This window comes from Phoca vitulina, unplaced genomic scaffold, assembly GCF_004348235.1.
Source record: "Phoca vitulina isolate PV1807 unplaced genomic scaffold, GSC_HSeal_1.0 scaffold5, whole genome shotgun sequence".
In the NCBI taxonomy this organism is placed as follows: Eukaryota; Metazoa; Chordata; class Mammalia; order Carnivora; family Phocidae; genus Phoca; species Phoca vitulina.
The window spans coordinates 28,814,751-28,834,326 of record NW_022589708.1 but is presented as its reverse complement, the minus strand read 5'-3'; the positions used below and the strand labels follow the sequence as shown (position 1 = coordinate 28,834,326).

The 19,576-nt window shown below is 38.5% G+C and overlaps 1 protein-coding gene across 1 annotated transcript in view; it reads right to left on the bottom strand.

Moving 5' to 3' along the window:
- OBI1 (ORC ubiquitin ligase 1) overlaps positions 1–17,828 on the bottom strand; it is a 41,977-nt gene extending 24,149 nt beyond the window's left edge. The window contains exons 1-4 of the mRNA XM_032402803.1: positions 17,702–17,828; positions 8,344–8,479; positions 6,176–6,267; positions 2,681–2,929 (exon numbers count right to left, since the gene is read on the bottom strand). Of these exons, the coding sequence (XP_032258694.1) occupies positions 2,681–2,929; positions 6,176–6,267; positions 8,344–8,479; positions 17,702–17,773 (549 nt within the window). The 5' untranslated portion in view covers positions 17,774–17,828. The remainder of the gene's footprint in view (positions 1–2,680; positions 2,930–6,175; positions 6,268–8,343; positions 8,480–17,701) is intronic.
- Between the last annotated feature and the right edge of the window lie 1,748 nt (positions 17,829–19,576).

Here is a 19,576-nt window from a genome sequence, read left to right as displayed (position 1 = left end):
TTAATTGCTAGAAAATTTAGAAGTTGAATAATTGATTCTGGATAAAAAGTAGTGTGCCTCAATTTTAGAGTCTTTTTAAAAGCTATTTAAATTCCTCAGTCATGGCATTTTTTAATTCCAAAGAATAACACTCCCTAGCCTAGAAACCAATCTCACTAACTTGGCAAGAGAAATGTCTTTTGTTTGACTAGAACATTGACATTTAAAACATTTTAAAGTGAATGGGTCACGAAAACTACTGTCAACAAAAAGGCTTAAACCAAAAGACTTAAAAACAGATTTCAAAAATTTGACCAATGTTCTTGAATAATTTCCAGAACTTCTGACTATACTGCTCATCCACCCACACACAAATACCCCAAGAGGATGACAAGAGAGAAAGGGCAAAAAACATTCTTCTGGGCACAAAGCCTAGCTAGCTCTTGTACTTACACTCATGGAGGTTCTTTTTGGGCTCTTGAGCAGCTACTTATCCTCATGGTTGCAGACCAACCAGTACTGTGGAGGGTTAATTCTTTAAGTGACTGATAAACACTATTACTGCCCCTCTGAAGATACAAGGAAAGTCATTTACTTCCTCATACACACAGACAATGAATTAAGCTTTCAAACACAGCACCATAAGACGAGGCACTTAGTGAATGCTTTCTGATGATGATGACAAGCTTAAATTAGAAACTCATTTGACTTCTCTTCCCCATCCCTTCCATACTGTATCACTACATTTCAAGGTCTTTCACCAGTCCTGTGGCTCTCTAATATCCTCATTATGGGCTGGCTGGTTCCTCAACTATCAGAGGTATTTTCTTTTCTTTTTTTTTTTTTTTAAACCACCAGAGGTATTTTCAGTTTAGGTGGGTCAAGATTACAAAGCGCAAAGTTCTACCCATTTGTTGCACCTAGGACTTCACATAACTATTTTCCATTTGTAATACTGATTGCGTAATGATACTGATCTCATAATGGTTTCAAAACTTACCTAGTCCTGGAAACATCAGAAAACAAGTCCATTTCACTCATGCTGTGTAGTCTGAATCTTTTGTACTCCTATATTTGATTTATAGTATGTTATTTTGTACCTCACATTCAAATTTTGCTTCCACGTTTTTTAATTCATTTGTGCCCCCATTTATTGCCTAGTACTACCTAATACCACCACTAGGCATCCAAAATGGGCTTGTTAAATATCCCAAATAATTCTGAGGTCTCAGTGTAGCTTTGGGTATTGAATTTAACATGTGACCTTTAAAAGAGCAAAGAAAAACTGTGTTTTATGTACTTTTCTTTCACATACACCCCCTACACCACTTTTACAAGCCCAGAATAATGTTTTCATACAGATCCTCATCTTCAAAGAAGCATTTATTGCCAAAAATTTAAATGAAGTTTAATAACTATAAAAGAGACCACGTAGAACTTAATGATAGCTCAAGAAGACAAAGGGAAGTTAAAGGGGACAGAGTAGATTAATAAATATTGTAACTTTCCAGCTGTCTTTCCTTTTTATATCCTCTTCTTGGACAAACCAACAGGCTAATGTTGGCCTTCAATACCCAAAGAAACTACACACTTGCCCTAAACTTGTAACAAACTCAGTGTAATTCTATCTATAGTTTCTTTTTTATCTGAAAGCACTAAGTTCCCTTCTTTCATTATGGCCTTTCCTGAGCTCAAACAACATTTATTTTATAGGCAGATATGTGAAGATGGCTTAGTATTTACACTAAGTTGCACACTTCTATGCTATTCAGCTTCACTGAGGATCTGGGTGTCAGTATGTGGTGGCAGTTCTTTGAGGAGCTCATTAATGTTTTCAAGGAGGCAGGACTCAGTAATTCAACACAGTAACAATATTTTAAGTGAATACAGACAGGTTAAATGGGCGGCTGTGGACATGGATACCACAAAACCAACTCCATACAGCACAGCAGGACTTCGCTGTGGATAAACTTGAAATGAAAGCCAAAGACTGGTCCCTCTGGCCAACAAAACTCTACAGCACTTGATTATAACAACCTCTCATACTGACGGCATGGATCTCATCTCTTTTCCTAGACTGAAAAAGCCTAGAGGTTGCCTTTTCCACCTATGCTTTATCTTGTTGGGTGAAAGGAAGAATAACTGAAAAAAATGAACCCACTTCATAAGCACAATACTTTCTTACATGGAGTATTCCAAAGCAGCTACTCAAAGCTTCCTTGGAATTAGTCATTCAGTCTTTAACTAATTACAATCTTAAAAATCAGAGAATGGTAGTATTAGAAAAGATATGTTCCAAACCTTCCATTTTATAGGTAGAGAATTGAATATATTTGTTTTTATGCATATAGGGCAGTCACTGACATAAGCTTAAGAAAAAATTAAGGCAAACCACAAAGAGGGGAAATAGAAACATATCCTTTAAACTGATGTCACTCTTCTACAAGAAGATGCAAACTCATACAAAAGCACTACAGTCTCCAATTATGGTCACAAATGGAATGACCTGATATTTCTTGGCAGCTAATGTCATTTAAGGAGAAAAAAGTTCTACTGCTTATAAATGCTCATCCAGAGATTTTTGTCCTTCCCCAAAAATCTTCTAATGAGTGAAGATAATATGGCTATTTTACTTTTGAAGGTACTTAAAATATAGAATTTTAAAAACTACAGCAGAATTTTAAAAATAACCACAACTTACTTCCTTTAACTTATCCACATCATCTTTTACTTTTTCATAGATTTCATTAGCTGTTCTAAGTTTTTTCTTCCACTCTGCTACAGTTTCTGGGTCAATTTTACTTGGATTATCTGCAACTGGATGCTTGTCTTCATTTTGGTTGCCTTGCATCAAGGTTAAAGGATCCAGAATAGTCTTGATTTGTGACTCCAAGCTAAGATTTTTACTCTTAAGATCTTCTACTTCTTTCTGCAGACAATCTATTTCATCCTGAAAAAGAATTGCATGGCCATTAGATAGACACAGATACTAAACACATATATATGCTAAACTGAGATCAATGTGTTTTTAAATTTTATACTCAAAATTCTGTAGGTACACAGATTCATTATGCATCAGAATAGCTTTGTAGGCAGAAAGTCACATACAGCTGAAATTCTCAAAATGTATTTGACTCTGGTAAAAGCTGGCATTTCCACTGCTTTCATTTTAATTCAGCGATAGTTTGTAGTTAAAAAAAATAAAAATGTTGGGGCGCCTGGGTGGCTCAGTTGGCTGAGCGTCCGACTCCTGATCTTAGCTCAGCTCTTGATCTCAAGGTCATGAGTTCAAGCCCTGCACTGGGTTCCACACTGGGCACGGAACCAACTTAAAAAATAAAATAAAATAAATAAAATTAAAATAAAAATGTCAGATCTTTGATTTTATTGAAGAAAGCCAGAAAACAAGACAAGTCAACGTGAATTCAACAAGGAAGTAGATTCCGCAGAAGAAAATTCTTAGGCATGTTTAATTGCTTTAGTAAGGGGAATTAAAAAGATACAGTGTTGATCAAGGTCATAATAGTTTTGTTTGATGTTTACATTTTTGCTTCTGCATTTGAAGTAGAGTGTAACCCTATACCATGTCCTTCCACTTTCCTTCAGAATACGTGTGGTTAATTTTTAGTTTTACTTTAACTTTTCTATATTCTGGTTCTTCAATTACCACTGTGACTATTTCAAGTATTAGTTTTCCCCATCTGGAACTGCTGTCTTAAATCCAATTACTAAACATTTGGTCTAGAACTCTTTTTTGTGATACCATTTATTAATCTATAATAGATATTTCATCTTAAACTAAGATTGTTAGAAATTCTGTTAGAAAATAAACTCCAAGTAGTTCAATATGCCAGTGAACTCTTAAAGGATTAATCTGATTAATACCTAAGTATGATAAATATTAAGTATGTAAGAATACATTTTAGAGTTAACAGACAGTACTATTTATTATTTTAAATTACAGTACATGTCAAGTTCAATTGCGTTTTAAAATAAGAAAGTAAGTTTTTTGTTGGAATTAATACATTAATAAACAAATATGAATTGGAAAACATATATGAATGAACATTTATGCAGTCATTTATTTATGCCCCACTTTATTTCAAAATATTTTTGAGGCAACTGAAGCAGTTTCCATGTTATACTTTAACTTAAAAATATTTTGTGTTAAAATAAGAGATTAATAACATCCCCTCTTTAGTCAACATAAAATAACAACTGGGTTTAATGGTTACTATTCAAAACCATGCATATTCCAGGGGTGCCTGGGTGGCTCAGTCCCTTAAGCATCTGCCTTCAGCTTGGGTCATGACCCCAAGGTCCCTAGGATTGAGCCCTGCATTGGGCTCCCTGCTGAGCAGGGAGCCTGCTTCTCCCTCTCCCACTTCCCCTGCTTATGCGTACCCTCTCTCTCTCTCTGTCAAATAAATAAATAAAACCTTAAAAAAAAAAAAAAACACCCAAAACATACATATTCCATTAGCATGAAGCTAATTTGGAAAATTTCCATCACCATATCAAATCACCTTCCCAAGAAAGAAAACTACTGCATGATCTCACTTATATGAGGTATCTAAAAAAACTGGATATATATAAGCAGAGAGTTAAACAGTGGTTACCCAGGGTGGGGAGGTAGGGGAAATGTAGAGGTGGGAGAAAGGAGATGGGTCAATATGTACAATGTTATAGTTATGTAGGATAAATAAGTCTAGAGCTCTCATGTACAGCATGATGACTATAGTTAATACTGTACTGAATACTGGAATTTGCTAGCAGAGTAGATTTCAGGTACTCTCACCACAAAAATAAAAGTACGCGAGGAGATGGCTATAGTTAGCTAGCACAATCATTCGTTAGCACAATCATTCACTATGGATATGTAAATCAAAACATCATGTTGTGGGCACATAAATATATACAATTTTTAAATTTTATTATTTGAGATAGAGACAGAGAAAGAGCTTGAGCACGAGCGGGGAGGAGGGGAGGAGGGGCAGAGGGAGAAGGACAAGCAGACTCCCCACTGAGCGGGGAGACCTACATGGGGCTCCATCCCAAGACCCTGAGCCTATGAAGTCAAACACTTAATCAACTGAGCCCCCCAGGTTCCCCAAATATACACAATTTTTATTAAAAACAAAACCAAAAATAACCTCACTGGTTAACATGCAAAAAAAAAAAGGAAAAAAGCATATTTCACACCAAAATCTCTTTCCTGGTAGTTGACAGAGGTATATTTATTTTACGAAAACTAATCAGGCATAGAATTATCAGGGAATTTATAGACAAACAAAACGGAATGAAAGTTACAGTCACTGTTTACCAGAGCATTCATAATGCCCTGTGGGGGCTGGAAGACTGACTTTCACAAGAGGGTTTCTTTTCTCTTCCAACTTGAGGAGCAAATACTTACAAAATGATGTGTCTGTTGAGGACAAATTTGAAATTAAAAAAAGGAAAAAAAAATGCTTATATTTGTTCCTGTCTTCTATTTGAAATAGAAAAGGGAAAAAGAAAAAAAAATTATCAAATAAGATATTAAATAGGCTCCATACCCAACATGGGGCTTGAACTCCCGACCCTGTGGATCAGGCGTTACATACTCTACTGAGCCAGCCAGGTGCCCCTCAAATAAGATTTTTTTTTTTAAGATTTTAATTATTTATTTGACAGTGAGAGACACAGCAAGAGAGGGAACACAAGCAGGGGGAGCGGCAGAGGGAGAGGGAGAAGCAGGCTTCCCGTGGAGCAGGGAGCCCGATGCGGGGCTCGATCCCAGGGTCCTGGGATCATGACCTGAGCCGAAGGCAGACGCTTAACGACTGAGCCACCCAGACGCCCCCAAATAAGATATTTTTTTTTTTTTTAAAGATTTTTTATTTATTTATTTGAGAGAGAGAGAATGAGAGAGAGCAAGCACATGAGAGGCGGGAGGGTCAGAGGGAGAAGCAGACTCCCTGCCGAGCAGGGAGCCCGATGCGGGACTCGATCCAGGGACTCCAGGATCATGACCTGAGCCGAAGGCAGTCGCTTAACCAACTGAGCCACCCAGGCGCCTCCAAATAAGATATTTTTAAAATAGCATTTAAAATAAGATTTCATTGGATGTTTACTCTAAGAAGTCCAGAGACTGAGATAGCTCAGTTTTAGCTTGAATTCAGTGTTGTCCTCATTTTAAATTATAATTATTATTTACCTCATACTCTTTGTGGAGTAACTCAAGTCTAGTTTTCCGAAGGTGCTTCCTGACTGTATGGCTTAGCATAGGTTCACTCTCGCTTGTTCCTCCTACAAGGGGAAAAAAAAAAAATCTAACTTTTATTCTTATTTAGGCAGTATAAAAACAAAGATAAACGGTTTTCTTATTGTCTTATATACTTCTCCAGCTTAATTTCTACCCTTTCCCTTATATACACACTTGGGGCTGCCACCTAGGCCTTTTCTCTATCTCAATCTAGAGAAAAGATAAGTATCAAATAACACCATAATACCTTCAGTAAAATATCATGGGTGTTTACTTACCTGTGTATCTTATTACAATAAACTCAATGAAGGCAAAGGCTGTATTTTGTTAATTATCACATTTGGACTACTGCAAAATTTGAATACCAGACAACAGTTAAGTGGTAATAAAACTAATTAAAACTAAATATAAATATATTTATATTTAACCAATTAATACATCATCCATATTATCAATTTAAATTTCACATAAATAATTATCCAATATGTTTATCTATCTCTATATATGCGTTCATATTATGATATATATATTATTATAACCAAAGTATTCAAACATACCTAGTTACTGGTAACACAAATGAAAAGATTAACGCATCTTTTAACTGAATCTAACAACCCAGTTACGATGGATTATGAATCACAGCATTAACTGTATGCCCGTAACGCAATACAAATACACTCAAAATGAATTCTTTCTGAGAGCTCGTCAACTATGCTGTGGTTACTTTCTTTGTACTTCTTAGTATCATGACAGCAAAGGCATTTTACAGATGTTCTTTTTCAGGACATTCTATCCAAATACAAGGATGAATGAACTATTTTACTTCAGTGAATTTATGAAATATCACTTAGATATGAAGGCAGGAGAAGATATGTGAAGAGAAGCTGGGGAAAACACATTCAAATTATTTTAATCATCAAAGTTCACAACAGAAAAATATTCCTCTACCAGATTTCACCCAAGTACCAAGAAAGAAACCTTGGAATAATCTCTGATTCCTCCTTTGGATTTCTTAGTTCCAAAGTCCTACTAGTTCTTCTTTTGTTCTGGTATTTATCTTCCTTTCCATTTCCACTGTAAAAATCTTACTAAGTCCATTTTCCCTAAATTGGGATTATTACAGTGACTTCTCAATGTTTTCTGAAAAGTGTTTTCTATACATAGCCAATGATAGATTCACTTTCAATTTTTTGTAAAGCAAGAAACAAGTAAAAATCATTTTAATTTCTGCAATCTAAGAATGATAACTTAATATGAGCAGAATAAAATCCAAACACTAAAAACGCTCTTTAAATGTTTAATTTTTCAAGGATCTTCTAGTTCAAGTTTTATCTCCCTTTTACCCACACTGGTATCACACTGAATGTTCTTTTTTATCCTTAAACCAGACTCACATTCCCCCTTAACTGGGCTAGAGCCTCCTACCTCACATACTCACGTTGTGTCTCTCCCCTTCAACCCAACTCACATATCATTCCTCAAGCACATTCTGGATCTTGCCACTCCCTTGTTCAAAACCATCAGCTTACTCTACTTTTCACCCACAGAGCAAGTCCCTGAATTAGTTTATTACTCAAGATTCTCTGCACTAAAGTCTCAATTTATATTTTCAGTCTTATTTCAGTAGTCAGACCAAACTTAACTACTGATCATTTCTAAAAACATGCTTTGTGTTTTCCTACTTCTAATCCTTAGTTCATACTATTCTCTCTGTATGAAATGCCCTCCCTAATCTTTACCAGTTGAAATTTTATCCATTCTTAAATCTCTTAAGGCCACGTGCTTTATGAAGCCTTTCTTGATATTCCCAGCTGAACTTCCTTGTCTGAACTCTATGGGCCTCTTTGACCTTTAACACCTGCTGCTTTAAACCATTAATATTTTGGTCCACATGCACAGCCTCTTACCATAATGTTAGTTCCACAAGGCTCTAAGATTTCTCATAGTGGCTTGTGCCACTCATGTGTTCACTTACAGATTATACAAATGACCAATCCATCCAGTATGACAGTGGCAAAATGACATCAGTGAAAATTGTCTATTTTAGTCTTTCTCCAAATATACACTATTTAGAGATTGTTTCAAATCTGTTTTTATGTGTTTATAAAATAGGCCCTTACCAATAATCTCCTTGCAAGGATTTTCAGGCGTGATGGGGACTCTGCAAGCTGGACACTGGCTATTATTCTTCAACCACAAATCAATACAAATTGAACAAAATACATGGTTGTTGATGCATATGACAGGCTGGCGTACCTTTGAAAAAAGAAACACTACTTTTAGTACAGGGCAATAGTCATAACTGGGAGAATCCCAATAACTTTAGTTTAGAGCAAACAAACAGTTTCTCTAGAGTACAGCAGAGTAGGTGCTTTAAGAGGAAATTATTCAGGATTTATAAAAACACTGGTTTATAATTTAAACAGCAAACAATGCTGACAGAAATACTAACATGCACTAAATATAAAAATATTTGACTCCATTTATACAATATGCACAAATACTAATACTTTACATTTATATAGTCTTATATTTTACAAAGGGCTTTCACATGTACTTTCTCTGTGTTTTTGTTTTGTTTTAAATAGTCCTGTGAGGTAAACACAGTTAAATATACCTCACAAATAAGGAAACCAAATTGTGAAGAAATTAGGTGGCTCGGTCAGGATTAACTAGGTGTTCTGAGTGTGTGTCGCTGTTTTAAAAGACAGAAAATAGAAGAAAGAAGTTACGTTAGTTTTCTACCTGATGTTATGTTTGTTTACACATTTAATGTCTATCTCTCCTATTAGAAAGGAAGCTGCATGAGAACAAGAACTTCCCTCATTTCATTCATTCCTAAATTTCTGATGCCTAGAAGACAGCCTAGTACACAGTAGGTACTCAATAAAAACTCGCTGGATTAGTAATTGCTATTAAGACAGTATTTAACATTAACTGGGGAACTGCCAGAGGGAATAATAACTTAATATTCTTCAAGTAGCAAAAATTTTTAAATAAAAACCGAAATAACATGGAAATGCTTAGGCTTTCACTTGATTCACAAGGTAATGTTACTGTGGGACTCAAAATACTTTATAGCATTTTCAATAGTTTCCTGTTCTAATAATAATAAAAATACCATTTTAGAGTCCTTCTATACTAGACATCAGAAGATTAAGAGAAAACAGAGAAAGTAGAGGGAGGAGGAGGGAGGAGAAGAGAGGAGAAGAGAGAAGAGAGGAGAGGAGAGGAAAAAGAATGAGCCTGATATGGAAAGAGAAATGACTATGGGATTAAATTACATGGAAGTCATCGTGATCTGTTACTGACAAGCGCTGCTTCAGTAAATGGTAAGAATGGAAACTTGATTGAAGGTTGAGAGAGACAGGGAAAGGTTAAGTGACAACAGAGAATATAGACAATTCCTTCATGTTTTGCTGTGAAGGAGTGAGCGTAAGAATTAAGACCATGGTAAGAGATGCCAATGAGAATGATACAGTAAAGAGGGGATATTAACGATGGAGGAAGAAGAGGAGGGATTAGAGCTATAGGCAGCAAAGTCCCTAAGAAGTCAAGAGGGAATGAAATCCAAAGCACAAAGCAAAGGTTTTGGCTTTTATGGGATTGAGGATCTGTCTTTCATTGTAACAAAAGGGAAGGCCAAGGGTGTGAGAACAAATGCAAAGGGGTTAGAAGATCTGTTGATGGAAAAATGAGAGAACTCATGTTGTAACTATTGCAATTGCTTATATTTTAATCATTAAATATGAGGTGAGGTTACCAGGCGAAAGTGAGACGTGGGTAGGGATATCAACTTGAGAAAACAGAGTAAAGCAGTATTTTGAAAAGGGAGAAAGTAAATTTACTAGTAATTTACATATAGCAGGATTGCCAAACATTGCTGAGTTCCTATTTGAGATCTGTAATTTTTACTATAAACAAAAACCAATTAACACAGGTGTTTATTTTTCTTACCAATTTTTACCTGTTCAGTTTCAGGCAGGAAGCAAATAAGTAGATGGGTTTACCCAGAGTTGGATTTGTGCCAAGAAAGAGAGAGACAAGGGATCGATGATAATAAATGACCATGGTTAACAAGGGACATGAGTATATGAATGGTAATGATGACGGTGAAAAAGTGATATTCATAGAGTCAACGAATTGGTCTTGATAAGGCTGAAGTAATGCTGGAGAGTAGGTATGATGAAAAGAGGATCAGAGTGAGATGCTTATATTCAAAATACCGGACGTGGTACAGCTGCTTTCTTTAATGTTTTTTTCCTGGGCCATCTTATCTGGCATAGTTCTATTTTCTCTCTTAATCTCTTGTATCACATGATGTTAACATCTTTTCTTTGACAACTCCTAAGAATCCTCTTGTAACTGGACCTCAGTAAGTGGCAGAGCTTAGGTTTTGAGAGACAAACCTGGGGCTAACTCCAGCTCTGCCACTTGAGCTGTTTGACCTTGGGTAAGCCCTTTAGTTACAATGAACATAGGTTTCTGTCTCTGAAGATAATGGCTTAACTTATTATACTTTTCATCCACGCATTAAGATATAATAATGTAAAGATATAAACACAGAGGGTTCCAGATAGCAATCCCTCAAAAAAAGAAAAAAAGAAAGAAAAGAAAAGGTAACAGTATTACTGTATCTGTGCCTCGGAGCCAACTCCATGTAAGGATCTTGTAGCTGCCTCAATCATAACATGTCCAAACCCAAACTTGGCCTCCTCCACACATTTGCTCCTCCTCCTGCACTCCTTCTTATCTAAGTTAATGGCACCACCACCTCATTACTTGAAGTAAAATACTCAGAGCTGTCTGTCTCACCCTTTTCACTTAGTCTCACCATCCAGTTGGTCATCAAATCCTGGTATCATATATCAAGTCTAAGTGGCCAGAGATTTTAAGATGCACCAATATTTTCTGTACCACTAAGAAAAAAGTATGAAAAATGCTGCCAACTACAACCGTAAGATGCCATCACTTGATACAGCCAGGTTTCAAAAAAGTTATAGTGTGAAAAAATTATATCCTAGAATTGTCAGAATTTGGCAAATCTACCTTAAAATGTTTTTTGCTTTGTTTTACTTTTACCTATCATCTATCCCTTCTTTTCCATCTTCACCTCAATAATGAGTTCAGGCTCTCATTCTTTTACCCATGGACCTGTTGCAATGACCTCCTCCCACCCAAGCTTCCTGGCTTCCAAATATTCACTTCTGTCCACCTTTTTTTTTTTAAAAAGATTTTTTACTGATTTGTCAGAGTGAGAGAGCGCGCGTGCGCATGCGCACAAAAGCAGGGGGAGGGGCAGAGGGAGAGGGAGGAGCAGGCTCCCCGCTGAGCAAGGAGCCTGAAGCAGGACCCTGGGATCATGACCTGAGCCAAAGACAGATTGTGCTCTCATTTCTTAGCTTGATATAACCTGCTGGTCTCCAGCTTCCCCAATCAAAATAGAGTCCCTTCCAACTTTTAAGACGAAAATCAAATGCTACCTCTCTCTTCTGCAAGGCCTTCATTAATCCTTTTTAAAATTAACTGGGTCTTTGTCTGATTTTCATAAGGGTACTCCTTATGCATTGATTTAATGTTCATTTCTTTCTGTACTGTACTTAGAAAGTTGTTTACATCCTGCTTCCCAATTAGATTTCAGCCTCCTTAGGGTCAGGGGATGGGCATGCTCATCTTTGTATCCACCTACAGCACCTGATATAATGCCTTGCACACTCTAAGATTAATAAAACTGAATTCTGATGTATTAAAATGAAAGGCTGAAATAATGTTCCTAAAAGTGTCTCAAGAAGCAAAAGGTCAATGGCCACTAACAAACTGTGTAAAAGCAAAAGTTTAACCTTCCCATTTAATATGCCAAATTCTTTAGAAGAACAATCACAGGCAGACTACTTAGCTCTCTCTGCTAAGACCATTGGCAATGCCACCCACAGGAGAATCATTTTCACTGTTTGATACATGGTATTGTCACTGTCATTGTGTTGGAGTTTTGAAAGAGTTGACTAATTCATTTCTTTGGAGCAAGTACTTATCAGATGATGATTTCTAAACAATGGTTTAAATTTGGCTTAGGAGAAGCGAGATCTATAAATAAATAACTACTAAAACAAACGACTTGTTATTTATTTGAATGTAACCTACAGGAGCAAAATACAAAGAATCTAGCCCTCCCTCAATTCCTGTCCACCCCTCTTCCTCTACCCAGATCCTGGTATATACAATACCTAAACACGCACATAATTTTCCTTAATATAATCTTACTGAGATATGGAAATAGTCGTAAGTTGCCTGTTATTAGACTTTATATCCAATTTACTCTCAAATGAGATCTGTGGCAATAAAACAGTATTCTTACGAAATAAAAATGCAAGACGACAACAGCAAGTGACATGTACAATGCCAAACTCATTTGGAGTAAGCATGTCAAAATGACATTCTAGGGTAATACACCCTGAGGCTGGGGAGGAAGAGGAGAGAGATAAGAGAAAGCAAGGTATAAAAAGTAGGCTCTTATCACTGGAATGGGCCTGAGGGGGGCAGTCCTAGGTGCAGAAAGATTTACCCTAAATCTGTAATTCTACTGCATAGTTTTCATTTCTTTTATTTGAAGATGTTTGTTTTTTTTTAAAGATTTTATTTATTTACTTATTTATTTGACAGAGAGAGATACAGCAAGAGAGGGAACACAAACAGGGGGAGTGGGAGAGGGAGAAGCAGGCTTCCCGCTGAGCAGGGAGCCTGATGCAGGACTACTGGTATTTTGGACTGAGGAACTTTTTGTTGTAGGGAGCTCTCCTGTACATTGTAGAATGTTTAGCTAGCAGCATCCCTGGGCTCTACCCACTAGACATAACTAGCACACCCCTGGAGACAATCAGAAACATCTCTAGGCATTGCCAAATATCCCTGGGGGATGAAATCCATCCCACCCCTTTGAGAACCACTGGTCTAGGATATTCACATGAATTTCCCAAATAACCTAATGGCCCTGGTAGTATCAAATTCATTTTCTGCTGTGGAAACTGAGACTCAAGGAAATAATACAGGTTATAAGTGGCAGAACCAGTATTTAACCATCATTCAATGTGACTCAGCTGCAAATTGAGTGCTCTTTCAACTAAGAAATAGATTTTTCTTCCTTAGGGCAGAGTTAGTAAACAATAGTCTGAGAGTAAGAAATAGAGGGCACATGCCTGAAAGAAGCAAAAGATTAGGATCAAGACTTTGGGATGTAGGGGCTACAGAAAAGGGGCACTGATGGAGGTGATGGGAGGGAAAGACAACCAACTAGCCTGGCAATCACACTCAAAGTCAACTCCTCTGTCTCTTATCACCTTTGCTAGAGACTAGAGCTAATCTTTCTTCAAAGAATATTCTTTCTTGCACCTATGTCAACATTTTATGGGCTTCATGAGACAAGACCTAGAAAAACTGTAAAAAAGAAGCCTGAGGTATAGAAATGATGCTAATAGCTCCCCTACCATCACCAACTTTGGGAATTTGGAAACTTTTCAAAAATAAAATTTCTGGATTGTTCTTGTTATGTTTCAAGAAATCTTTGGCTCTGGACCAAAATTTCAGTCCTAGAACTTTAAAACTGTGTTATCCTGAGAACTAAGTTGCTTAATGCCTATTGGTCCAGGTCCCCATTTCTGTCCAGGTAAAAGGAAAAGTAATACATTTTTGCCTCCCCTACCTTTATCCCTACTTAGAATGCTTTCAGGAATCTTATTTGTTTAGTACGTATGCTAGCTATTACATACCAACCTTAAAATTATTAGGATATATCAACACTTTTTTTTAGTGAATTTTTTATTATGCACTAAGTATGTTAAAAAAACCCCACAATATTATTATACATTTTTTAAAGTGTCTGCATTCTTTAAACTTAATTTGGAAAAGAGAAAAATGATAGTCCATATGGCTTTTTTCAAAGCAAATTACTTGTGATAGTTATGTACAAGGCTGGTTCTTAAATCCACTCTTGGGAACTGAGAGACAATCAGGACTCAAATGTGGGCTCAGTGTACTGCGGCTGATAACATGCTGGCCAATCAACAGCCTCTGATGAACACTGATGAATGAATTTAGTCAAACCTAGAATGGGACTCTAAGTTGCATAAAGCTTTGTACCTAGCCTTACCTTGTCAACATTTTTAATCAACAATATGGGTGGAAAGCAAGGCAAGAAGTCCTCCCTGGAAAAAAAAAAAAAAGGATTCTTCCTGTAGTACTCTAAGCTGGAAACAGTCCACCCTATTACTGGACTCTACAAGAAACAGACACACCACACCCTAAGGAAGCTGATTTCATCTCAGATTATTTCAGCCAGACAGCATGCCATTACATAAGTACAAATCTTAATATTGTAGAGCTACATAAAGCTTGATTCCCTTCCAAATGAAAAAAAGTTTATATTTAAAGATTCAATAACGGGCGCCTGGGTGGCTCAGTTGGTTAAGCGACTGCCTTCGGCTCAGGTCATGATCCTGGAGACCCTGGATCGAGTCCCGCATCAGGCTCCCTGCTTGGCAGGGAGTCTGCTTCTCCCTCTGACCCTGCCCCCTCTCATGTGCTTTCTCTCTCTCTCATTCTCTCTCTCTCAAATAAATAAAATCTTAAAAAAAAAAAAGACTGAGGTAGAGACAGGCAGAAAATGCAAAATGTCTAAACTGTCCAATTTTAAGTACATTTGTATCGAAAAAACAAAGTATTGACAATGTGCATACTTAGGCTATCTCCACTAGTTCTTTACCTTTACATTCTTCCCCATCCCAATCAGCATCTATATTATCCATTTAGATTTAAGGTCTCTCCTACCCGAACCTTCTCCTTTAAAGTAATATGCTTTTTTTTTTTTTTTTTTACAGTGACCTTTCAGGGGGTAATGGCCCCTAATTCTGTTGAACAAGCAAAAGAAAAGGATCTTGCAGATGGTGAGATTTGGGGACAAATAATGAGGTTGGCAAAAGAATGGTTATCTGGGAGAGGGCTAGGCAAAAAGGACCTTAAAGGTAGATCTCAGAGTTGGCCAGAGATGCTGTGTCAGGGAGGTGGAAGTAACAATGGGAACATGGTACCTGCTACCCCAGGTTATGCTATCTCCAGTATCCCACAAATACCAGTATGTGGGGAGGGTAAATGGTCCAAGCAGATCAGATTTGCTTTAACTATACAAAAGGCAACAGTTATATGAAACCAGTTAAAACCTCTGGACGTCTTGTGGCAATTTCTAGAACAAACTCACTCCATTGGGAAAGCAAATCTTCATCAAGTAAGTGCACTGCCTCAGAAAGCCACCGGAAAGAACAGTTACTTGAAAGGTTGGTGTGCTCATAGGAGGGCCTGTCTCAGCACCCACACTAAAGGTAAACATTTATTGAATATTATTCTGTCCCAGACCTTATGCTAAGCACTACATATGAATTACTTGATTTAATCATCCCAAAATGCAAGGAAGGATGTTGCTACTACTACTATTCCCATCTTACAGATAAGGAAACTGCTCTGAAAGAGGTTAAGTAACTTGTATTAGGTCATATAACTAGTAAACGGAAGAAGCTAGAACTCATGCAGTCTGAACATAGAACTCAGGCCTTCAACCACCACACCTTTATGCCTCCCTAGTAGAAAAAGATGACAGTTTACAAATCGTTAATCTTTTATTAGCAGATTTCATTTTAGAACACAGCCAACAAATACAGGGAAAAAAAGAGAGAGAGAAAGTGAGGGAGGGAGGGAAGGAGACCCCCAAGAGTGTCTGCTCACGTGAGTTTTTAGGAACTAATCTACTGAAGACACAAATGATAACGATAGAGGTTCAAACCAGAGACTATAAGCCTTAGCTCTCTTATGTTAAAAAAAAAAAAAAAATGGGGCAACCAGCCTATCTATCTCACAGCACTGGTGAGAGGAGTAAATGAAGTAATTAAATACATACAAAAGCATTCTGTAATCTTCAAAGCACTATCCTCTACTAGAATCATTTTTGTTACACACAGAAAGCATAGGTATGGAAAATCAACCAGGCAGAACACATTTTCAACACAACTGCAAAAGGGCCTATTAACTAATGGAAACAGATATAATGCATACAACTAAGACCAAGTGGAAATTATTTCCCAAGATACCTTTATCAGCTTTTAATGCTACTGCTGGGAGTATATTCACTCAGAATTTAACATACACTTGTGGGAACTTCATGTCAGAAACCAAGTAGAAGAGCAAACACAAACATCATCTCCTCCTCCCAGCTATGTAAGTAGGCAGTGGCAGCAAATGCCAGCTCAAATACCACCCTCCATGCAGCCATCCTTGATCTCTCCAGTCAGAATTGATCAAGCCATCCCCTATATACTCTCACAGCACATTTGCTATTTCCTTGGCATTTCATTCTGAGGGATATCAAGTTATCAGTTGCTTCCAAGCTTGACTTCCTACTTCTTGAACTCAGTAAATTCACACAGAACCCCAAACACCGAAGGCAGATGATCGTGTTGGCTGGCACTCAAATGTTTGCTCTCTGAAGTTTGTATGTCTCAATTCTAAATATGCGGCTGTAGTTTCAGTCTGCATTTCAGGGTAAATACAGACACACCACAAACGTAAAAGCAATTCAGGGTGGAGAAAAATCTGATCGTTCATACACAGTATCTTCTCCTCTTCTTGATCTATGCGTTAAAGAAATGCTCTTTTAAAAACCGAATGGGAGGCACAAACGGAAACGAAAGAGCAGACAAATGCTTTAGAACCTTCAAAATTCCGTTTCTAATTCAGAACTACTCTCTCCTACCTCATTTCACAAACACATTAGGCACCTTTTGCAACACAAAGAGAGGGTATTCTATCTCCTCGCCGATCCGTTCTTGGAATAAAAGAGCATGCCTTTCATTTTTAAACATCACTTAAGGGCGGGTACTATCTACTTTTCAAATTTTGAACCCAGAGCAAAGGACACGGCTGGGTTAAGCAAAGGAAAGGAGGTTGGAAATGGAAAAGACTCCCCAACTAGCACTGCAGGCAGGCCCAAGGACAGAAACACTAAACTTGTGTAGGGGACGAAGGAATCTTAGGCAAGGCTCCCAGGAAACGTGCTTCAATGGGCTTCACCACACGCCACACGGGTGGCACAGGGGCGTAAAACACTGTTGAGATTCCTTTCTGACGAGGCCTCCTTCGACGCCGGAGTCGGCCGGGTGAGGCCGCCGGCGGAGGCAGAACCGCTTGGCCGCCCTCCCTTCAGACCCCAGGCCGCTGTCATCCTCCTCCAAAAGGCACACAGATGAACCCAGTAATCACGACGCGCTCCCGTCCCCCAGGACGCGGCCTCCCATTGCCTGAGGAGAACGCGGGTTAGCGTCTGCACCCATCTCGGCGCCTCACGCCCCGTCCCCGCCACACACGGAGACCGCCCTCGGCTCCGGAGGGCCACTTCATACCCGACCCTGTTTCGTAGAAGTGCCCAGAATCACCCATTACCTTCCCCAAGCAAATGTGGCACGTGATGGGCAGAGTGAGCGACAATGTAACGTTCTGCACGGTCTGAGCCATGGCAGCGTTCAGAATCCCGCCAACACGGAAGTCCCGCCGACGGCGGCTCCTCGCCGCGTCTGGGGCCGCGCGAGGCCGGCTACGGCAGCCCGGCAGGGCCATAGCCCGCCGGGAGAGGAAACGAAAACGCGCTTTCGAAACGCGCGGTCACCACGACTTTTTTTCCTTCCTTCCTCCCTCCCTCCCTCCCTCCCTCCCTTCCTTTCCTCCCTTCCTTCCTTTCATTTAAAAAAAAAAAAAAAAAATTCCCGTGTTGGGGAGCTGCAATATTCTTGAGAATAAGAAGGAAGGCAGTATACTACAGGCATCGATGGAGGATCCTGAAAGTTTAAATGAAAAAGTGCGGGGCCGAGAGGAAGATGGGGAAGGCGATTTTAAATGCCTTACTCTTTCCCAGAGGGTGGAGGGGGAATTTTCCGCCTAAAAATTAAACCCTACACAGTCTGCAAACACATGGCGCTGTCAAAACAGGAAGAGAAAAGATGCTATCTATGCATTTTAATTTTTCAAAACAACTTTCTGCCGCTCTCAGGTCTTTTTCCATTCTGAAATGATGTAATGTCACTTAAAAGCAACAGTGATTGTCTTTTGGTCTGTTTCCGAGACAGGTTACATTTTATCGCAACTTTCCCTGAAGACATTCTTTTCGTTGGCCCTTCTGTGGTTTCTAACAGAGACTTAAGGGTCCGAGCCACGGACTCTGATTTACACCCACCAGTGAGAAAGCTGCAGATAGTGCCAGTCGTCCACACTCCCGGAAAGCACTTGCACAAGCATTTAAAGCCTTCATTTCAGGTGCGTGTTGGGTAAGATATGCATCATTGTGCTGTAGAACTGGAAGGACAGTGTGTGAGGTTCTAAGTCAGCATTTCCTACCAGTGAAAAAGAAGAACTAAAAGTTCCTACATGAATCTTGAATATAACAGATTTGGAATTTAACAGCAACTAACTTTAAGTGAGAAAGAGCCAATGTAATTAATTTATGCAAACAAATACAATTTGTGAGTAGGGAGTTTTAGAAACAAAACCAGTGGAACGACTTTTGGTAATCTTTCGGAAAAAGAGTATAATCACGAGAAGCACGTGGTCAAAGGAAAGAGGTTCTGGACCTGTACCCGCAGGGTAGCATTCCCTGCCCCCGACAACTTCCTAGCTCTCCTGGCTTCAGACAATTTATTTAACCCCTCTGCTTCTTAGCTTCAGTCTTGGTAAAGTGTGTGCGCGTGTGTGTATTAAATGAGGTCAATGTATGCTTACTATCATGTTTCAAAGAAACAGACAATAATGGGACTGGACCAGCCAGTAATTCACCTAAAGAAGCCGAAGTCCAGTTCAAAATCGGCTCACAGACAACAGTGAGAATTCTTCCAAACAGCTCAAAACTTCATTTCCTGGGAATTGGAGGCCATCATCTGTTTGGAATTGGAGAATTAGGCAAAATAGTCATGTCGCTTGTTTGGTTAATGGCCACTTTTTCAAAATGCCTGGCATAAAGTCACCTGGTTTGGTTATTTTCTGGCTATTTGAAATAATATTTTTACGGGGTTTGGAGTTCACATGTTTTGCTAATGTATCTTTCCTGTCCCTAGATCTCAGACTTCAGAATGAGAAATCTCCAGGTCATTTATTACCCACTGTCATTCAGGTTTCACCTTTTCCCCATCCTGCAGTGTTCTTCCCTACTCTCACCTTGTCCATTCTCTGTTTTTACCTCACTGATACCTAAGATGGTATGTTAGGACCTGTCATTGCCACCCTCTGAGTAGGATGTAGAACTGAGAATGTTCTGCCTCTCACAACCAT